Source organism: Triplophysa rosa, linkage group LG24 (genome assembly GCF_024868665.1).
Source record: "Triplophysa rosa linkage group LG24, Trosa_1v2, whole genome shotgun sequence".
Classification (NCBI taxonomy): domain Eukaryota; kingdom Metazoa; phylum Chordata; class Actinopteri; order Cypriniformes; family Nemacheilidae; genus Triplophysa; species Triplophysa rosa.
The window spans coordinates 15,147,428-15,168,508 of record NC_079913.1 but is presented as its reverse complement, the minus strand read 5'-3'; the positions used below and the strand labels follow the sequence as shown (position 1 = coordinate 15,168,508).

General features: G+C 37.8%; 2 protein-coding genes across 4 annotated transcripts; both read right to left on the bottom strand.

The window, feature by feature from the left end:
* Nucleotides 1-2,903: 2,903 nt before the first annotated feature.
* LOC130547716 (guanylate-binding protein 1-like) lies at nucleotides 2,904-17,600 on the bottom strand. Of its 3 annotated transcripts, none has more exons than XM_057323953.1 (10): nucleotides 17,483-17,600; nucleotides 7,706-7,897; nucleotides 7,470-7,597; nucleotides 6,826-6,935; nucleotides 5,419-5,609; nucleotides 5,054-5,296; nucleotides 4,672-4,952; nucleotides 4,370-4,582; nucleotides 4,177-4,279; nucleotides 2,904-3,623 (listed from the first exon to the last, which is right to left on the bottom strand). In XM_057323953.1, the coding sequence occupies exons 2-10, from the start codon at nucleotides 7,878-7,880 to the stop codon at nucleotides 3,187-3,189; spliced, it is 1,881 nt and encodes a 626-aa protein (XP_057179936.1). In that variant the 5' UTR covers nucleotides 7,881-7,897; nucleotides 17,483-17,600; the 3' UTR covers nucleotides 2,904-3,186. The 3 variants fall into 3 exon arrangements, with proteins under 3 accessions (XP_057179936.1, XP_057179937.1, XP_057179935.1); XM_057323954.1 differs by lacking the exon at nucleotides 17,483-17,600 and adding an exon at nucleotides 8,219-8,396 and having other exon boundaries at nucleotides 2,904-3,620; XM_057323952.1 differs by lacking the exon at nucleotides 17,483-17,600 and adding an exon at nucleotides 8,219-8,395.
* LOC130547717 (guanylate-binding protein 1) lies at nucleotides 9,123-17,598 on the bottom strand. The gene is made up of 10 exons (XM_057323955.1): nucleotides 17,483-17,598; nucleotides 16,738-16,929; nucleotides 16,497-16,624; nucleotides 14,233-14,342; nucleotides 13,806-13,993; nucleotides 13,225-13,467; nucleotides 12,736-13,016; nucleotides 11,027-11,239; nucleotides 10,755-10,857; nucleotides 9,123-10,520 (listed from the first exon to the last, which is right to left on the bottom strand). Exons 2-10 carry the CDS (start codon nucleotides 16,910-16,912, stop codon nucleotides 10,081-10,083), a joined length of 1,881 nt encoding a protein of 626 aa, XP_057179938.1. The 5' UTR covers nucleotides 16,913-16,929; nucleotides 17,483-17,598; the 3' UTR covers nucleotides 9,123-10,080.
* Nucleotides 17,601-21,081: the final 3,481 nt, after the last annotated feature.

The window sequence follows — 21,081 nt, the reverse complement described above, 5'->3', positions numbered from 1 at the left end:
CTGATATCCAAACACTACTCCAGCTGCTCTTCCTGTTCTCTAAGGAAGGCCTCGCCCCTTTTTTGGCGTATTCCTTTGGGCGGAGATTTTTCAAAAACTCGGAATAGTGACATCATTTACCGGGAAGTAAAGTGCAGTAGTCCGATTCCAGCCGTTCTCTGTAGTCCTTGAAAAGCGAATTCTGTTAAAGACAATGCGTCTCATTCACTCATAATTGCTTAGATTTTTCGTATTTATACGCACACTTGAACCTCTCACGAAAACGTTCCGCCTAATTCACAACACGTACGTATGCACATGAATTTGTTCTTAACCTCGTCCTAATGTTAATTAATTTTGGAGTGTTCTTAATGAGCGGCCGCGTGCACAGAGTTAGTCATTTGCATTATTCACGCCCAAAGCACCTCCATATAAGGGCTTTCCGCAAAGGTGCACTTGTTCTGAGAAATGCACCCAGAATGTCGCCAAGGCAAAAAAAAACAAAAAAGGAACTTTACGGAAAACGAATATGAGGTTTTGTTAACGGAGGTGGAAGCCAGAAAAAAAACGTATTACTCAAAAGTGTGTCCACAGGGGTAACGGGCACGGGTAAAAAAGAAGCATGGAATGCGGTAACAGAAGCAGTTAGTGGTTTCCCCAGAAATTCGGACGGTTTCCGAAATAAAAAAAGTGGTTTGATAACGCAAGGTTGTGGGTTTGATCCCAGGGGATTGTACATACCTATGTATAAATGTTATAGGATAATGCAATGTAAGTCGCTTTGGATAAAAGCATCTGCCAAATGTGTAAATGTAAAATAACAGTATTATAGTGTGCAAATTATAATGTCTTTTACAGTAATAAACTGTTGTTGCAGATTACAGTAGGTCTGCTGTAAAATTACAGCTATGTGCTGGCAAATATAGCTGCCAGTTGTTTACTGTAATTTAACAGGGAATTTTTTTACAGTGTATAATAAAAGTAATCATTGGAGCCCCAGTGGGTTATTAAGGCTACATTGCATGTGTTGATGCCCAGATATGATTTTTCTATGACGACCAGCCTACATCGTCTTTTAAAAGTGACCAGTATTATCACTTTCCAAAACAATTCAAGGTAGATGTACTTGCCCGGAAAAGCTTAAGCCAACAAGGAAGCAAAAGAGGCAAAATATGCAAGAAACTCAGACACAAAATGATTATTTTGCCTTCCACAGCATCTTTGAAAGGTCAGTAAAACATGGCCCCAAGAAATAAGTCAAGAAATGAAAACAGTCATGAAAAAGGTCATGTGATCACTGTTGTTACTGCGTGACTTACATCGACAGGGGAATTTCCAATCTTTTCCCTTACAAGGCAGACACAAATGCACTTTTGTGATTCATATCTGATTTATTTCCACATATGAATGAGGCCGAAAACAACTTCTGTGCTTTTTCCTTATTACACGTTTATGGGTCTTATCCGATCTGTGCTACATGGGAGGAAAAATAGAATTGGGCCACTTGAAGAATGCAGTGTAAATATGGCCTAAATGTATTCTTAAATATGTGATAAAAACAGATGTAGCACTTTTTGTCACATGTAGAACATAAATAAAACAATTTACACTGTCTGTGAAAACTTTAAAATGTTTTTAAAGGGGTGATTTAATACTGTTTCATGCATTTTGACTTCTTTACAGTGTTAAACGTGATGGTTTCTCATGCTTAACATGGTCAACTTGTCAAAAAACGAGTTGGACGCATGACATAGTATTTCTGTGCTTGATACACTCCCCCAAGGTTCGTATAGGTTTCATAAAGTATTTTTTGAACATGAAAAACTGTTACGTTACAACTTTTCTTAGTCCCTTATTGGGCAATTCTACCAGAAAAGCACGCCCAAGACAAGGTGAAAGAAATAGCCCGCCCATGTGTCAACCGACGAGCGATATGAAGACCTGCTTACCATCAGGATTGGCTGCGCTCTGGGCCGGCAGCTGCAGCTCGTTACTCTTGCGATAGTGAGAGAAGTTGAGGTGTGTTGGTTTGTTCACGCCATTTCAGTAAGGGATATATACCGTGGATATAACGCTGGACTTGCAGATCGTTTGAAACTGGCAGATGGAGCGGTCCCAGTGCTATAAGATGCCGGACATGAACCGCACGCGGTAAGTGAATTTAAGTCATATGTCTGTGTTTTGTTGGCAATTGGCGCGTACGTGCATAAAGTAAACAACACCAACTTATAGTGGATCAGCAGTTATGTTGGGATAATGCGATGATGTATTGTTTCCTGATTTAGTTCCTCCCTACGCACACCAGGAGGTCGTCTGTTTTCAGAAATAATCGTACCTGTATCTATCTTTTATAAATGTGATCAAACTAAAAACTCTTCAAAGATACAAAGTATGTAATACTACTCTACAGGTACTCAAGATTAATATGAGATTGGAAGAAACTGCGCGTTAAACCGGATCTTTAAACATTTTAAGAATGATGGCACAGAATAAGTGTATAGCAATACCCTAAAGTTCATTCCATACATGTGGAGCCTAGTTAGAAAAAGCAGATCTACCTAACTATAAAAATTGCCATTTTAAATACAAGTTTTCTTTTGAATTTGAATTATAGACACTGTCAATATACTAAAAATATACAGTTAAGGTTTAAAAATAATGTAACCTTAAACTCAGTTAATTGCATTTTGTCATATCACTTCATGTATAATGATGTTTAATTACAGAGCCGACTCTGTCAAAAGCACCAAGTAAGGACAGAATACACAAGAAACCTTCAACCACGCCATTGGATTCCGTCATAGGGCCAAGTGAGTGGCTTTTACACACACACACGCACGCACGCACGCACGCACGCACGCACGCACGCACGCACGCACGCACTCACACACACGCACACACACACACACATATTTAGTTTTTTTGCAAATAATTGTGTTTATTTGATGCCCACATGTAATGCAATGCCATATTTTTTTTTATTCTTATTTTCATTTAAGCATCATGTCACTGCTTAAAATGAATAAGCAATGTCAAATAAACTTGTAGTTTTCATGTACATTACACAAAAAAAATATGCCTTTGAAATCAAACTTTTCTATTATGACTGAAGACTGTTTTACTGTTTCTACTGTTTGTTTGTAGATTTATATAGCTTATTTGTGCAGTTACATGCTTCTGATGAGTTGATCATAGAAATGATGGATTTCACAAGATGCAACAATCGCCTGAAGGGCGTGCATTCTGTATGGCTTGCATCTGTTCTCTATGTTGCTGCATCATCATAGCAGTAGACTCCTCGTGTCTCCTGTTGGAGTTCTCTAACATCTCTGCAAACTCTCTAGTTCTGTTACTCTCAGCTTCAGTGTTCTGTCTCTTGAACTCTTCAATCTCTTGTGTCATCCTGTCTGCCTTCTCCTTAAAGCCCTTTTCCAGCAGAGCAGTTTGCTCCTTCAGTTTACTGTCCATGGCACGCTCAGCCTCCTCTTTCTGAAGCCTAATCTCTTCATCCATCTTCTCCTTCATCTGTATCATCCTCTCTTCATTACTCCGTCTCTCTGCTTCCATCTTCTCCTCTAGTAGCCGCTGCTCCTCCTCTTTAGCTTTGATTTCCTGGTTCAAGAGGACTGCTTTCTCTTGTTCTGCTGGTCATTTATTAACAAAACAGAAAGAAAACATGGTTTACAAATACACAAATAGTTACAAATTGAACTGATTTTGAATAAATTAAAATATACTGTAGTAGTACTGATCTTGACCACATTGATGCTGTTCTAATAATGGCATAAATAGCCACCCTAACCTAACGGGTAAAATTCTTTGACCTTTGAAACAACTTGTACCATTTCACCATCTTAGAATTATAAAGTTCTATCTGATTTTTTTGTCAAAATTCACATTCTTAATTTGCGACAACTCGATTACTATGTGATGTTTTTTAAAGTTGTGGACATGTTGGGACTTTTTTAAGAAAAACTCAAATGGAGTGCAGAAACTTTGAAGCTCAATATCTTAAAACTGCTCAGATAGAACCATATAATTTTAAGGTGGTGATTTGATGCTACTTTTAGTAGCATTTTCAACCGTATCAGCTGTTACATCATCTTGTCCATGTCCTTCGTCGTTCAACAGCACAAGGAACCTTGTACAAATTCACAAAACTGGGACATTAGGATTTGAAAGCTTCGAGACTCTCACCCTTAATCATTTTTTCCTTCTCAGTCAGTTTTTTGTCAGCCTGCAGAATGGCTTTAGAATCCACAGACTTCTGCTTCAGAAACTCCTTTAGGACCTCTTCAGCCTGTTGATGAACACACATACAGAAACAATTGATATTTATGACAACAAGTCTTCATATTTCTGTCATGTGTATAGATAATGAATTTAGAACCTTGACTTCTTTATTGGTTTGGCTCTTGTATTTCTCCCCAATGTCCTCCAGATCCTTGCAGAAGAGATCATAGCCACCAGGATTGGCATAGACCCCTTGCTTGAGTTTTTCCGTCATTGTTGCAGAGAGGGATGACAGAAGATTCTCACATCTTCTCTTTGAAGCTTGCTCATTATGGCTAAGGTATCCATCAAAGAGATTATTGATGTTTTCCTACAAACATAACATTTTCAGAGGACATTTAATCTATGCAAACTCTGACATCTCTTCATGCCATTGTACTGTGAAGTGATCTGGCCTACCTCTAGAGATGTTAGGTACTTTCCATCAGTGTCTCTGAAAGAGCGTTTCATGAAGGTTTGTGTTGCCATGCTGTTGAGACGCTGGTGTTCAGTGGACACGTCCTTCAGTTCCAGGGGGAAGGATGTCTTCAGTTTTTCCATTCCACTCTTGTACACCTCAAGCCCCTCCTTTACTGCAGCTTCATTCTCAATCGTTGCCATAGCAATCACAGCGTTCTCCAGACATGGCACGGCCCCACTAGAGATGGTGTCCACATACATTTTTGCCAGATTACCAAAAACTTAAGAGAAGGAAAGAAGACCAGAAACACAATGATAAAGAAAAGAGAATCTCGACTGAACAATGAACAGTTGATAGTAGATATTTTCTCTTTTTGCTCACCCCTGCCAGTGACTGTGTATCCATCTTTCAGCATCTTCACTTGGCTGTCCTGAAAGACAAACTTGCAGAAACAATCTGTGACCTCCAAGAATTTTGGATCAAGGTCAGCAGGATCCAGACTCTCCAGACGAGACACATTCTCTGGAGCAGTTGGAAACGGGAAAGTGAAGCATGTCCTGGAAGGGAAGAATTTTTGGATGCACTCCCTGGGCAGATTGTACTCCATTACTTTTTTCGAAGTGCCTAGAAAAGATGAACACATACTGTAGACCAGTGTTTCTCAAACTTTTTCTACCATTCCCCACTTTGGGGTTGAAAGTCACTGCTCAAATAATTAGAGGGAATTTTAGGATTTTTTTAATTACCATGTTTTAGCTTTAGAGCAAACTCTAAGTACTCATTCTCTGTTGCATCTTTGCCCTCGATCTTAAGCTCAAGGGTAAAGTCTCTCACAGCCCAGATGAATCTAGGGAAGAACTTCACAAACTCGCTTGAATCATCTGCATCCTCTTCTGATGATTTGACCTTAATGCACTCTTTTAGTTCAGTAACATATCTGAGAGTTTGTTCAGGCATGAAAACAAAGAAACTGTCAAACAACAACTCAAGATGCATACTGTAGAAGAAAACATGTTACTCCTTAAGCTAGGCATATTTTAAACACTTACTATCACAAAGCCTAGCTATGTAGGAAACCATGACATTCGAAAAAGGCAATTAAAGGCACACCATGTGACATTTTTTTGTGTCCTATGCCAATCAGTCTGCATGAAATTGAAAACACCTATGGTACATGATGCTATTGACAGGCAACACAATGCTTTAATATTGTGACATATCAACATATTGTGCCTTGAAATTACAGATTATTATATGTGATTTTAATCAATTTACTTTATAATACATTTGCATGTCTCATTACTGGACAAAAAGAAAAAAGTGAAAGGTCAACTCCCGACTCCCTCTCATAATACACTGTACCGCACATATGTGCAGGTTCACAAATTCGCCTATGCAGATAATAACAATATATAACATTATCTATATACAGAGACTAAAATAGGCCATTCCGCGATGTAATGGCTTGTAACTTTACAAGTGGCCGATCTTGTCACTGTCTAATATAAACGCGTTGAAGTCTCTACTGAATGCATACATTTAAATCAACTAAAACCACAACATGCAGCATTTGAAATAACTTTATTACATGCGGATTAATGCGGACAAACGCTGTATGAATGACGTAGATGCGCCATCTAGTGGCTGTCTACGGAAGTCTCCTGAGGCCACAGTATTTTCATCTTATTTGACATTACCATAAGATATTTGCACAAACCATCAACCTTCTTTATAAAATTTTTAGGTGACTGTAAACTAATAAACAGTCATAATATAATAGTTTGTTTTTGTGTTGCTAAGTGAAAAATATCTATTTGGCAAACAGTTGCCTGTTTTTAATCATGTAAGATTTAATTACTAACATTAAAGACAATTTTTTTTGGGGGGGGGTGTTGGGCGAGGGTGCGTGCAGTCTTCCTTCTTTTTTGTCCTTGGCTGATCACATGCCTGGATTGCTGATAGCACATCAGCCGAGCTGATTATCTGCTCCTGCTCCCGACCTTTGTTAATTAAACATCATTAAAACATAAACAGCGCTAAAGTTACAAAATGTGACGTCTCCTTGCTGTAACTACAAACTGATGTTGTATTTGCACAAATTTGTAAAACATATCTAAATGATTTGAAAGGTATGTGGATTGTCAGAAGGATACTGCAGCTCCTCAATAGCCCTGTTGTCAATCGTCCCTCGACTGTTGTAAACCAGAGTGCTGCTCAGTAACACAGCCAGACAGAAGATATGTGTGTCATGCTTTGAGTCCCCCTGCATTCAAAGAGACGCTCATTGGGTTAGACACAAAATTAAAGCTCAACGGTTGTTTATGGACTTCAAGATACAACTACAAGATGTTTCCTTATCAAACGACTCCATTTAAAGAAAGAAATCCTCCATCATCCATTCTTGCAAATGGGCCAAACACAATAATATTTCACATGAAACTCAATTTATAATTAAAGATTTATGAGATATATTTTTACTGTTATTTAAACATCAAAGAATACTTTCATGTTATATGCATAGTGACTGCAAATGCTATGCAAAGTATTAAACATCTAAAGGTACTGTTGATTGGACTGGAGTGAAAGAAAAGAAGTAATGGGTTTTGTTAATAGAGTTATTGTCTAATGCAATTGATTACAGTGTATGGTCCTTTTAATTCATGCACTTGTTAATGCAAATAAGTATCTGGTGAGGTCAGGCTCATTATTTTGTTGTCTTTTGTTAGTCAATTGGATTGCATAATTAACCCTTCAAACTTTGATGCTACTTGTGTTTTGGTAGTTTGGGTACTGTCACCTTGGCCACGTCTCCAAGTCCCTCAGTGTCCAGCAGCACCATAGTGGTTTCTTTTTTAGTGGGGTGGGGCACACACCACATCCAGATACCCTTCGTCTTGGACTCAATTGTGCTGCCCAGTGCAAACCCTGATAATGCCACACCATCAATACATACATAAAAAGACATTGACTCTTAACTGAATGATGTTTCTCTTAGGTGTAAGATGCTACCAGTGCTGCATGTGAGGGTTTAACCTGCTTGTTTCCCAGCGAGACGGTTCATCAGGTAAGACTTCCCGGTGCGGTAGAGACCCACCACAGCGACCACCACCACCGGCTGCTCAATCTTCTGCAGGATCTCCAGCGCCGACTGCTGCACACACAGCTTCCCTTCTGACGTCGTGTCAATGAGGCAAACCGGCTTGTCCATGTTCACTGGAGACGGAGCTACAAATAGGAAGATTGTGCAACTTTGTCTTTTTCAGTTTTGGGAAAATACATTTCTAAACACATATTCGTCCATACTCGTAAAATGGACACATAAACATATTCACAACCAATTATTGAAGCGCACTAATGGCTTTCATATTGAGCTATAAATCTCACAGAAAACTATTGGCATTTTTATAATAACAATCATACAAATAATACAATAACAATAGTGATAATAATAATTTGTTGACTCAAGTTGACTGTAAACTATCAGAAAAAGTACAGCATTCATAGCAAGAACCGTATAAATAGACAGAATAAAGGAATGCAACTTACATGTATTTAACTTCAGGAGCTCTGAGTAAGTTATTTGTTAAAGAGTCTTTAAGATCCAGCCCCCCTAATTCTAACTGGTCTGGAGTGAGTGAGGGAATGTCCGTGGTCTCTCGGTATCTCTTCGATTCTTCTGTGTGGCATTCTACTGACTGAGCAAACAGCATTGGGCGGTTTAACGCTTGCTTTCACTTTCATAATCAGCAACTGCAACATGTGATACAAGAAGCTCACACAGGTGGTTTTCTTTCTGATCTCTGCCCCTTTAGAAATGTAAATATTTCAATCCAGTATGTATTCGTCTTTTTCTTTCCTTTTCAATTATATTCATAATTCTTGTACTTATTTATTTTTACTCTCTCGTTTACAAACAAACCACTTGTTAAGTTTGTTCAACTGTCTTTTAGTGTTGTTTGGGGTTATTGTAGGAGGTTGTTGGGTATATATTTAACCTGTTTTGCAAAAGTCACATGGGGACAAAAGCTGACCAGTAACATTCCAGAAGAAAAGTAGTACACAGCTTATCACTGTTTGTCTCTCTCTTTATCTCCCCCCCCCCCCCTATTTTACTGGAAATTCCAAAGCTTGCTTCTACTCAAGTAGTTTGAGTCATTAAATGTGTCAAACACGTTACTTTAGATAAAAGCATTTAAAAACATAAATAAAAATCACTTTTCTGCCAAAAAGCATTGATACACATAACCTTGTGTCTTCAACATGGGAAAAGAGTAGATCCTGGAATCTTAGAATTCCCAAACTGCTGCCTGGTTTTACATGCAAAGCTAAACGCTTGTTAGAGACAAAAACTTCACGCACGCAAAGGTCTATAGAGGGGAGATTTCAGGCTTTCACTGTGTCAATAAAAAGCTGTCATATGTTGGTAGACAAAACCCAGGGCAGGCGGCTCTTACAGGAACAAAAACTTTATTGAAAAGAGGAAACTGAACCGGATAGAAAATATTAACCACACGGGGAAAACCAACATGAAAAGGTACTTTAACATGATAACTACAAACATTAAACCAGACCATTCTTGGCATGATTCAAACTGATCCGATCAAGAAAACATTGCAACAATGTAACTGAAGCTTCTGAGATGACTTCATTTACTATCAGCATTGATACCGGCTTTTACGGCAAACAAACTGAGGGGTGTTCGTTCACTCAGCTTTTCAAACAACTGTGATTTAGCTTGTTACAGACTCCAAAATAATCACAGAACTGTAATAGCTGTAACAATTTCATATTTCATGTAAACTTTCATGTAAAGGTATAACTTTACACCAGTATTATTTAAGGGAGTACATCCGTACAGAAACATACAAATGTCTTGTGTTATATTACACCCATTGTAAAACATTACCAATGATGTAGACTAGTGGTTCTCAACCTTTTTTGGGCCAGCGCCCCCATATCCATTTCCAGGTCCCTTACCGCCCCCCACAAAAATAATGGGCTAAATGTCTTCATAATAATAATAACAATAATAATACATTATTTGTTATTGAAGTATAATTGAAAACCCATGTTACTGAATTGGGACAGTCGGTAATCTCAATAAATGTATATTTGTTTTGTCTTGTGAAATACCAATAAAAATAAATAAAAGCATGTCACTGAAAGTCAACTAACAGATTTGATTGGCCAGTTGGAGTATTACCATACTTTCCCGAGGAGCAAAAAGGATGTGAGAATGTTTGAACTTAGTTTCAATACTCTCCCGCATAGTAAAAGCCTAAAAAGCTGTAGTAGCTTTTTAGCTAAAAAACGATAGTCGTTGTTTGTATATGTTGTCAAACATAATAGCCATTCCTTGAAATTAAGTATGACTGTTAATAATGAATTCAAAAACGTTTAAACACATTTTACTGTATACAACATCCAGATCTAGGTCTAGGTCTTCTATTAATCGCATGCATTTGCTGCTGGTGCCGCTGCCTCAGCACCTCCATGTTCTGTGCGTTTCTTCGCTCCTGATCTGCTATCATCTGTGCAAAACTTCTTGACGTTCTCTCCTCTACTTGTGCATTCTTCCTCTTCAACTCTTCTATCTCCTGAGCCATACTATTAGCTTTCTCTTGAAAGCCCTTCTCCATCAGGACAGTCTGCTCTCTTAGCTTACTCTCCATTGCAAGCTTTGTCTCCTGTTGTTGGAGGAACATCTCGTCTTCCATCTTCTGTATGACCTGTCTCAGTCTTTCTTCATTATTCTGTTGTTCGATCTCCATCTTCTCCTCCAGCTGACGCTGCCTCTCTTCCTGGGCCTTAATTTCTTGTTCCAGAAGAACTGCCCTCTCTCTCTCCTCTAGTCAAGCAATAAAGAAGTGGTCGACAGGGTGAAACATGTGAATAAAAGACCAATCTAACACAGATCCCATGTTTTTAACATATAGTGAAGACTGGAGCCTTTAAAATCTAATATCTTGGCCACGATGGACCATCCCCTAGATGCATGTATAGTATAGCTTTCTGATTTTACTCAAAAATGTACTTTTTTAAGCATACTGTGTCCACTGAGTTGAAAACAGAAATCTTTTACCACAAATCCTCCTTTCATTTTCAGTTAGTTTATCATCAGCCTGCAGAATGGCCGTGGTAAGTGCAGCCTTTTGCTGCAAAAACTTATCCAACACCTCAGCAATCTGTAAAGGCACACAAGAAGGTAAACATAATGTTAAGTACTGCTTTATAGTGTTTATACATTTAAAATGCATAGCATAAAAATGCCATTTATACATGTTAACAATAAGCAAGATTGTCATAATTGTAGCATTGTTGTATGTTATTACTATAAAATGTAACATTTATGACCTTGACTTCTTTATACGCCAGCAAATTGTACTGATTCACGATGTCCTCCAGGTCCCGGCAGAAGAGGTCGTAACCTCCTGCTCTGGCATAGAATCCTTCATTGATTCTTTCCGTCATTGGATCAGAGAGAACTGACATAAGACTTTCACATTTTTCCTCAGAAGCCTTCTCGTTGTCGGAGAGATACCTATCAAACTGATGTCTGATGGCTTCCTAGCACACAGAAAAACAGAAAGGATACTTCATTATTTGGGCTTTGCACATTTTTATCTAATTAATAAGGAGGTTATTTTACCCAAAGCACCTCACGTATTAGACTCACCCTTGCAGTTTCTCTTTTCCTTTTCCTTTGGTAAGACCAAATTAGCATAACAGATATTGTAGACAGCATTTCAGCTAACAAACGTTTGTTATAAGAACGTTCCTTAGAGGTTATATATGTTTTAGACAACGTTTTAACAACGTCATATGGTGCGAATACGTGTTTTCTGCGTCTTTGGTGTGTTATAAGTTGCCCATGCATGTATAAGACACGTAAAATTACAAAAAAAGTGTCGGAACAAAAGAGTCATTCTATCTAAAAGCGAATGCTCACCCAGACCTGCCTTAAACGCCTCGTGTAACCACACCCCCACAAATCTACGTCAGTTGGTGGTCTGATTTGACTAAGACCGCCCAAATGTAGACGCAAGTAAGATGGGCGTACCTGTCAGTACAATTGCTTTGTAACCTGATTTTCCAAATATGGTAAGAGGCGTAACATTTCCGTCACACGCTTGCAGTATTTTGACCAATAACTACGCACTGGTGAACTGGCCAATCATAGCACACCTCGCTTTTCAGCTGGCCAATCATAACACACCTCATATCCAATCATAACAAGTTTTAAACTGCAAAGTATTTTTTACGGATTTTTACTGGCAACCACAGCTGCCGGTATTTATTTATTTTTCTGTTAAAACTACAAACTACAATTCAGGGGCGTAGCTAAATAGGCGGCTACATACGGCTACCCCTGAATGATGGATGGCCACCTATCTGGCCACCTCTGTTGTGCGAAGCAGTTTTAAGATGTGTCGGAGTTTATGGAGTGCTGCGCAGATCATTTAGCGCATGCACTTAAAGTAACGCGAGAACATTACGCTCGTGTTAATATGATGTCATACGCTGACGCACTGACGCAAACAGTCTGAGCGCTATAGCTGAACAGCTGCTAACCGCTTCGTGACAGGTACTGTCTGTGTACCATGGAAGTTCATCGCGAGCAGAAGGATCAGGTCAGTAAAATCAGTCTTGTTTAACTGGATTTCATTCATTAATTACATTTTCGCGAAAGTTTAAGTTGGGGTACAGCAATGTTTATTTTCTATAAAAAATGCTAACTTACTGCAAATGATAGCTAGCAAATTATTTTAAAATAATGTTAGCACATGAAAGCATTGCGAATAAATTGTTTACGTTCTTTGTGTATGTTTTTGACCAGCAAACTATGTGTAATGAAGAATTGGTGTAAATTACAATAGAAGTTAAAGAATTTCTGTCTGTATGGATTTTTTGGTCACCCTAATAAAATCACTGGGTCTTACCTGGCCACCTCTAAAAAAAAGTTCTGACTACGCCCCTGCTACAATTGCCCTAAAAATACAACTTCCTTGTGAAAACATGAAATAAAATGATCTTTTCTGCAATTTGGTATACCACCTCCTTACCTCTAAAGATGTCAAGAACTTTCCATCACTGTCTCTGAAGGAGCGATTCATGAAGGTTTGTGTTGCCATGAGATTGAAACACTGATGTTCCGAAGTGATTTCATTCAGTTCCAGGGGAAAGGACTTCTTCAGCTTCTCCATTCCACTCTGGTACACCTCAAGCCCCTCCTGTAATGCAGCCTCATTCTCAATCGTTGACAAGGCAATCACAGCGTTCTCCAGACATGGCACGGCCCCACTAGAGATAGTGTCCACATATGTTTTCGCAAGATGACCTAAAACTTTAGGGAACACAAGGAAATAAGAAATTGTAAAAACAAACTGATGCTGGCTGCTTGAAAGCAGCACATGACAGGTCGTCTGGTTAACATAGAGAGGCTTCATTTTTGAAGCTGTGTTTTTGATTTTTCAAGCATCATGTCATTAAGATGAGTAAATAATGCAAATAGGAAGCTGCCTGACATAAAATATGAAGAGACTTAGATTTACCTCTGCCAGTAACCTTGTGTCCATCTTTTAGATTTTTCACTTGGCTGTGATCAAAGATAAACCGGCTGAAGCAATCAGTGACTTCTAAGAAGTGTTTTGAAATCTCAGCTGGGTCCAGTGTCTCCAGATAAGAGACATTGTCTGGGTTCGTTGGGAATGGGAAGGTGAAACATTTTCGTGATGTAAAATATTTACGAATGCACTCTCTTGGCAGGTTGTAATTCATCACTTGAACTGAGTTGCCTTTAATACAATGAAATACAAAGTACAAAATGAAAACATTACAATCTAAGAATTTTAACAAAAGTGCAAAAGTGATATTGATTCAATGGTTGCTTGCTGTCTGGGAATTGTCCTTGTATATTAATGTCACATGGAGCTAAAATAAGGGACTATGTATAATGTTCACAAATGATCTAAAAGCGCATTTTAATTAGTGTTGAGACAAACATCATTTCGTAATGTCAAACATAACATGAGGTTTTTATGACTTATCTTTAAATCATAAATACAGGTAATAATAAGCAGCTTGCACAAACAACCTCTGGGTGTATTTTAGGAGGACAGGCTCTAAATTTTACCCAGTTTTAGTTTCAGAGCGAACTCTAGATATTCATCATCTGTTGCGTCTTTTCCATTGATGTTTCGTTGCAGAGTGAAATCCCTCACAGCCCAGATGAAACTGGGGAAGAACTTCACGAACTCTGAATCATCTACAACTTCATCAGGTGATTTGATCTTGATGTACTCTGTTAGCTCAGTGACATATCTGTGAAGTGCGACTTAAGGAACCGTTGAAGATTCACTATGTGCGTCCATATTTAAAACCAAAATTTCAACTGAGCACAGTTGACCAGTTTGTTTAATATGCATCTGTAGTACTGAATCATTCTTTCATTGAAATGCATGAAGAAGTTTATAAAATATAATCTGCAAACTCTAGAAGTAAACAAAATTGACTACACTTACTAACTGACAATGAAAATCAAATTATGATCAGAAGGATACTGCATTTCCTCTATGGCCCTGTTGTCAATAGTTCCTCGGCTGTTCAGGACTATAGTGCTACTCAAAAGGACAGCCAGAGAAAAAATCTTCGTGTCATGCTTTGAGTCTCCCTAGAACAAACGTGATGTATTGATTAGACCACAACCCATAATGAACACACAGTTCCTGATATTTTAGTGGTCTGTGATTGCAGGGGTGTAGATTTGGTTTGTACATTGCGGGCTTGCAGTATAAACCATATACATTTTCATGAATCATTGTATAAATATTTGGGAATCGTAATTGTTAGTTTTGATTGGGGGTTAGCGCTTTCAAGCACTTCCAAGATGGCGCCAGTGTACTCGGCATGCCGGCTCTCTTGTGTGTTTAAGTTTGTTGTACCTGTTCGCCTGGCGTCTATATTCTTTGGATGGTATTGCACAGATATCAAGTAGACTCAGTGTTGACCTACGATCGTCAAGCCTTATTCAACATCAAATGTGGTATGAAGGCTGATTGCCCGGGAAGCTGTCCTTTTCTCTACTCCCGCTTTCAATCCTCTTTCAATCAACCTGCGCCAGAGTGTGCCTACCGGTTACCTTGCTTCTTCTACGGAAGCGGGAAGAGAGGTAGTCTTGGTGGTTTTCGGGTCAGAATTAGACGGGCAATCGCCTCCATCATACAATCCTCGACTCAATATTCCCTGGATACAACGAGTCTGGCGAATCTTGGGATTACAGATATGTTTTTCATCTTCCAGTTTACCCGGTCGTTGGTGACTCGTTGGTTGCAAAAATACAGTCCTGTTGCTTCTTGATCTTACAGCTGCCTTTGATACAGTTGATCATAATGTTCTTCTTTGGCGGTTAAAACATTTGATTGGTATCACGGGTACTGCTTTTAAATAGTTCAGTTCATATCTTAAAGACTTTTTCTGTTGAGTTAGGCAAGTTCTCTTCATCTGTTGCTCCTATTATTTGTGGAGTACCTCAAGGATTAATCTTAGGCCCACTTCTTTTTAATTTGTATATGCGACATCAGGGAGATATTATTAGGAAGCATAATGTTTCATTTCACTTATATGCCGATGACACTCCGCTGTACCTGCCATTGAAAGCGATTCCATTGAACCCTTATTGGCCTGCCTTGTGGACATTAGAAATAGGTTATCTGGTAGTTTTCTTCGACTAAATGAAAAAAAAAAACTGAAATAATTGTATTTGGCCCTCCAAAGCTGAGAAGTATTGTTATAAAGGAGCTTAGCAATGGCTTCTCCTCAGTCTCGTCACAGGTCAGGAATCTTGGTGTTATTTTGGACTCTGAACTTTGCTTGACTAAGCAAATAAATTCAGTTGTTAAAAACAGTTTTTATCAATAACGGATCATCTCGAGACTGAAAACATTTTTGTCTTTTCATGACTTGGAAAATGCTTTCATTACCTCACGCCTTGATTATTGTAACTCGTTGTTTTTGGGACTCCCTCAGTCATCCATTGCACTTTTACAGTTAGTACAGAATGCTGCTGCAAGGCTGTTGACCAGGGCAAAGAGAACTGATCATATAACACCTATCCTGGCCACCATACATTGGCTCCCTGTCTGTTATAGAATTCAATTTCTTGATGTCAATCAAAATCTTGATGTTCGTTTTTAAATCTCTCAATGGTCAAGCCCCATCTTATCTTGCAGATCTTCTTACTCCTCTTTCATCCTCCAGATATGTAAGATCTTCTGACAGGGCTCTTTTAGTCCCACGTTCAAGTTTGAAAACAAAAGGTGATAGGGCTTTCTCAGTTGCCGCCCCCCGTCTTTGGAATCAACTGCTACCCGACATCCGCCTTGCACCTTCTGTTTTAACTTTTAAGACAAGGTTGAAAACATATCTTTATTCTCAGGCTTTTAATTGATTTTACTTATGTTTTATTGTTTATTGTTTGTTTTGCTTGTCTTGTGTTTTTAACTCTGTTTCTGTACAGAACTTTGGCCAGCTCTGCTGAGATAAACGTGCTATATAAATCATTTTTTCTTACTTACTTACTTATAAGTATAGATAGGAAGATAGGAAACTATAACAGCAGAAGTAAAGTAATACCACAACATATTTAACATAACATATTCACTAAGGAAAACTGTATGTGTGGATGACCAGTAGTTTATTGTTGCAGCTATTACGGCCAAATATTGACTCCTGAGCTTTCAGGATGGTGAATACCTTTGGTCATTTTGTATGGTGAGGTTGACCATTGCATGCCCATATATGAACGTGTATATATATCCAGCCGCACCTTGTCCACGTCTCCAAGTCCCTCAGTGTCCAGCAGCACCAAAGTGGTTTCTTTTTTAGCGGGGTGGGGCACACACCACATCCAGATACCCTTCGTCTTGGACTCAATTGTGCTGCCCAGTGCAAACCCTGATAATGCCACACCATCAATTTTTTTTTTTAATTAAAAAATGAAACCACAATGACTCATAACTGAATGATATTTCTCCTAAATTTATTATGCTATCATGTGAGGGTTTTACCTGTTTGTTTACCAGCGAGACGGTTCATCAGGTAAGACTTCCCGGTGCGGTAGAGACCCACCACAGCGACCACCACCACCGGCTGCTCAATCTTCTGCAGGATCTGCACCGCCGACTGCTGCACACACAGCTTCCCATCTGACGTCGTGTCAATGAGGCAAACCGGTTTGTCCATGGTCACTGGAGACGGAGCTACAAAAATGTACCAGATACCACCCAGATAGCAAGCAACCATTTAATCAATGTTTAAAAATAGTTGATTTGTCAATGTTAATTGCATTGAATCAATACCACTTTTGCAACCGCAATTAATGTCGATTTTTTTTATTTCAACATATCACCATTATTGTGATCAGTGTTTGCTTTAGTTGGGCTCTTGACATAATAATTTTGACACATATATAAACATTCCATACAAAAAAGCACACACTTGAACTCATACAGACATCCACACAAATGACACAAAATCAGATCATCTCAAGCTGCAGCACAATAACACACATTTTTACCATTGTTAACTATTTTGGGTACACATGTGATGTCCACACACCATGTTTACGTTGTAATACAATTGTACAATACACACATAAATACTGCATAGATTAACACAACTCAATCAACAACAGTAAAATCACTACCTTACCTAAAGAAGCAAAAATGACATGTTTCTGTTGACTGTAATATGCTGAAAAATATCTACCGCAGACATTCATTAGAGCTGTACATATGTTATAAAATGTCTTACCTTTTTGCTTAACTTAACAGTTATTGTATGCAGGTTGTGGATTACTAATATTCTGATATTTTACTCCTTTAGGTTCAGCCAACAGGTCTGGAGTGAGTTAAAGGATGTTCATGTTCTCTCAGTATCTGTCTGACTGAGCAAACAGCAGTTTGTTTCATTTGGTTTCACTTTTAAAGTCAGCAACTGCAACATGTGATACAAGACACAGGAGCTTGGGGAGTTTCCAGAATGTGCAACCACACACAACAACGTTTACATGTCTGCTTTTCTGTGTCACACCATACCACATTTTGTATATTTTAACTAAACTGTAACATTCCAGAAAAAAGAACACATCTATCTTTATTTCCAATAAAAGCTCACTTCATAGTATCAGGGATCATTAACAATGCTTAAAATAATGTGTTTCTGTGAATCAATCATGCATGACGTTCACAATACAAAGGTCAACGTGTTAACCGTGTACAGTAAAATGTCTTTAAAAGTTAATAAGAGAGGCCACAGAGGGAATAGCCAGCTGCAAAACATTCACTGATATTAATCAGTTGACACAGTTATCTCTCTTTCCGTGTTTCCCAATCCATTCATCCTACACTGAAAAAAATGAAACCTTGGACCATCTTAAAAACATTACTGTAATTTGTTATAGGCAATTTCCTTACTTTTCCTCAAGTTGTGTTTTCGCTTTCGTTCATACTTTCAATTTTATATTAATATGTTTATTTTACCAAAGCCAAAAAGGTAAAAAGATTATTTATTATGAAGACCATATGCCATTTCTACACACACAAAAAAATATGTTTAAAGGTTGTTTGTTTTACTTAATCAATATAGTTTGACATAACACATTTGTATTGGTTTCAATGTGTAATAGTTGCATAAATAGGCGACTCTTTGACATAACTTAGTCCTTTTGTGTTGGGACAACTTTAATCATTTTCATTGACTAACTGAAAGTACCCAGCGGATTGAGTTTCCAGCACGCTTTGCTCTTATGACTGGACTTAGATTTTAAAATAGTTGAAGTGCTATTGTATTTGTGTTTTGGGGCAGATAAGTAGGACTTGTTAGTGTTATGTTTACTGTAAGATTTTCTGTTGTCTGTGATTTATTGGGGGTTACTACAGTGGTGAGGAGTAAAGGTTTTACTTAGGTTGGGGACGAGCACATTTTTGCCATTGTATGTATCCAGCTTTACTCCGTGAGTAAATACTCTGCACATACAGTAAACATTCTGGTGCTCCCTGGCAGGGTGTCCGTTTTTCGAGTTATGCTTGTTTAGACAAAGTTGGGCCAAGTACCAAAACAACCAGGTAGCCAATCTGCAGTGAGGTGAACAGTGCACAGGACGGACATTAGCCGAGTGTTGACGAAAGTGAAAGTTGCCTCTGATAGAGTAAATTATTGCAGCTGGAATAAATTGGAATGAGATGATATCATCATCATCGTCATCCCTAAAATAGCTTGTTTACATTTGCTTGCATCTCAAACAAAGTTTAATATTAGTTACTGTTATCTTAATTTATTATTTAAACTAAACAACTGGATTAGCAGGATGTTAAGGATTGGTAAGGTTTATAAATATATGTTCTGTTAAATAGTTAAAAACTATAGCTAACTGTTTTACCTTTTAAGTTATAAAGATGTTGCTGTTAGTGATCAACCAGTGTTACTCCACGTCTCGTCACGACTCAACAAAGACAATAAACTCCTTTATAAACACCACATTTGTTGCCTCTAGTTGGAACATTATTACTTATCATTAGGACTTATGTTGTCTTTTTTCACGTTGCGCGCATGTCTGCATTTGCAAGCTAGCTGGGTAAATTGATGAACTTAAGATTTACTTGTCTGTACAATTCATCCAGTTTAAGTTCAGATAAATCAATTCAATTGTGTGGAAATGGGTGTCATAATAAAATTAAGTTAATCCAACAATTTATTTTTTTAAATGTACTACGTTCGTTTTTATTTTGGAAATAATATTTAACTTATATTTACTATTAAACCCATTTTGCTTTTAAACAAATGGCAAAAATGTAATTTTGTTACAGGAAATTTAATTACATTTAGAGGTTCTAATTATGATCAATGCTCAAAGTTGTCATAAAAATAAATGTCAATCTAAAATTTCATAGCTAACTAAAGTCATCATCATGGTGATCAGTGATTCTTTGAGTTGGTCTCTTGACCCTTGACTTCCATTAGTAAAATGTATTGCTGTGTGCTTTAAAAGTACATTTGTTATGGTAATGGAAATACGCATCCGATCAAGTAGTGTTAAGTTAATATTATATAATATATAATATAGTTAATATTCATATAGTTAATATTTATGTATAACATATCTTTGACATTCCATTTCTGACCACTTTTAAGCATTTTTTTGTATTTTGTTGTAGTGGGGATTATGAAATCTGCCTAAAGTATGTGTTTAACTTTATTTTTTATATTTTCAATGTGCAATGTGTAGTCATCATTAATTGACGACGCTTTGAAGTGACGCTAAAGTGAGCGAGGATATGCCATTTCACTTTTCATTCCTCCGTCCTCGCTTCTTTCCCTTGTTCTCTTCCCTCGCATCCTGAAGGGGTGGAGCTAAGACGCGAGGAAAGGAAACGAGGATGCACAAAAATAAGAATTGAGAAGCACCCCTAGTTTCCCTGATCTACTTTGTACTTTGTGTTCAACAAACAAACAAATAAATGAATAACTTTGACGGCATTGATGAACCTGTGCTGGTTTCTGCGGTGGGGAAGAAACGTAAGCCATCGAAATCTAGTCATTTTCGTGAGGAGATTAAGAAGACGAGGCACTCATTTATAGCATTAAAACATGACCCGTTGAATTCATTTTAGGAGCGATGACTGATCGAATGTGTTTTTAGTCCAGTGCCTGTATGTAAGATTAGTTTTGTATTGAGTTCAGAGGCTGTCCTATGTGGATCAACTCACTTTGTTGTGTATTTTCAACAGTTTCATTATGAAAAATAACTTTTATATTTATTCAATGGATTTATTGCATTTTGAAAAAAGAAAATTGTTACGGATGTATTGCATTTTAGGGAAAAATGATCAGTTTTTATAATAAATCAAAATCTGGATTTGAATTTTTTATGTTACTAGAACCATAAGATGCTATGTGAAACCTTGAAACAGAAAATAGTGGTTTTCATCTTGCCACTTTGTAAAGAAAACACATTTTTACTCAAATTAATCAAAATGGATTTATTGTCACGACTGGTGGTGAAAGAACCCAAGCGCAGGCAACGGCAGTGAAGGGGTTAACAGATATATTTATTTTACAAAAACACAAACAAACACCCACAATGGGGAAAACGAAACTGATATAGATAGAGTATATATATATATATATATATATATATACACACATACAAAACAAAAGACTTCCCACGTGGGGGCAAAACGTAAAATCAAAGAAGCAAAAACCTAACTCAGAAACTCGACACAACGTCTTAAAATAAAACAAGGCAGGACAACTAAAGCAAAAACACAAAACTCAGTTCACGAACAAGGCATACAACAGGAACATGAGCGTATACACAACGCACGCCACATACATAAACATAATACAAGAGC

Bases quoted from the DNA above. Each gene is read 5' to 3' on its own strand.
- LOC130547716 (XM_057323953.1), bottom strand. From the start codon at position 7,880: ATGGACAAGCCGGTTTGCCTCATTGACACGACGTCAGAAGGGAAGCTG. The intron at 5,297-5,418 runs GTAATTAAAAAA...CATCTTTTCTAG, and splicing joins TGCTCTAAAGCTAAAACATG to GCACTTCGAAAAAAGTAATG. The intron at 4,583-4,671 runs GTAGGCCAGATC...TTATGTTTGTAG, and splicing joins AGTACCTAACATCTCTAGAG to GAAAACATCAATAATCTCTT.
- LOC130547717 (XM_057323955.1), bottom strand. From the start codon at position 16,912: ATGGACAAACCGGTTTGCCTCATTGACACGACGTCAGATGGGAAGCTG. The intron at 10,858-11,026 runs GTCATAAATGTT...GTGCCTTTACAG, and splicing joins TGGCGTATAAAGAAGTCAAG to ATTGCTGAGGTGTTGGATAA. The intron at 10,521-10,754 runs GTAAAAGATTTC...TTGCTTGACTAG, and splicing joins AAATGAAAGGAGGATTTGTG to AGGAGAGAGAGAGGGCAGTT.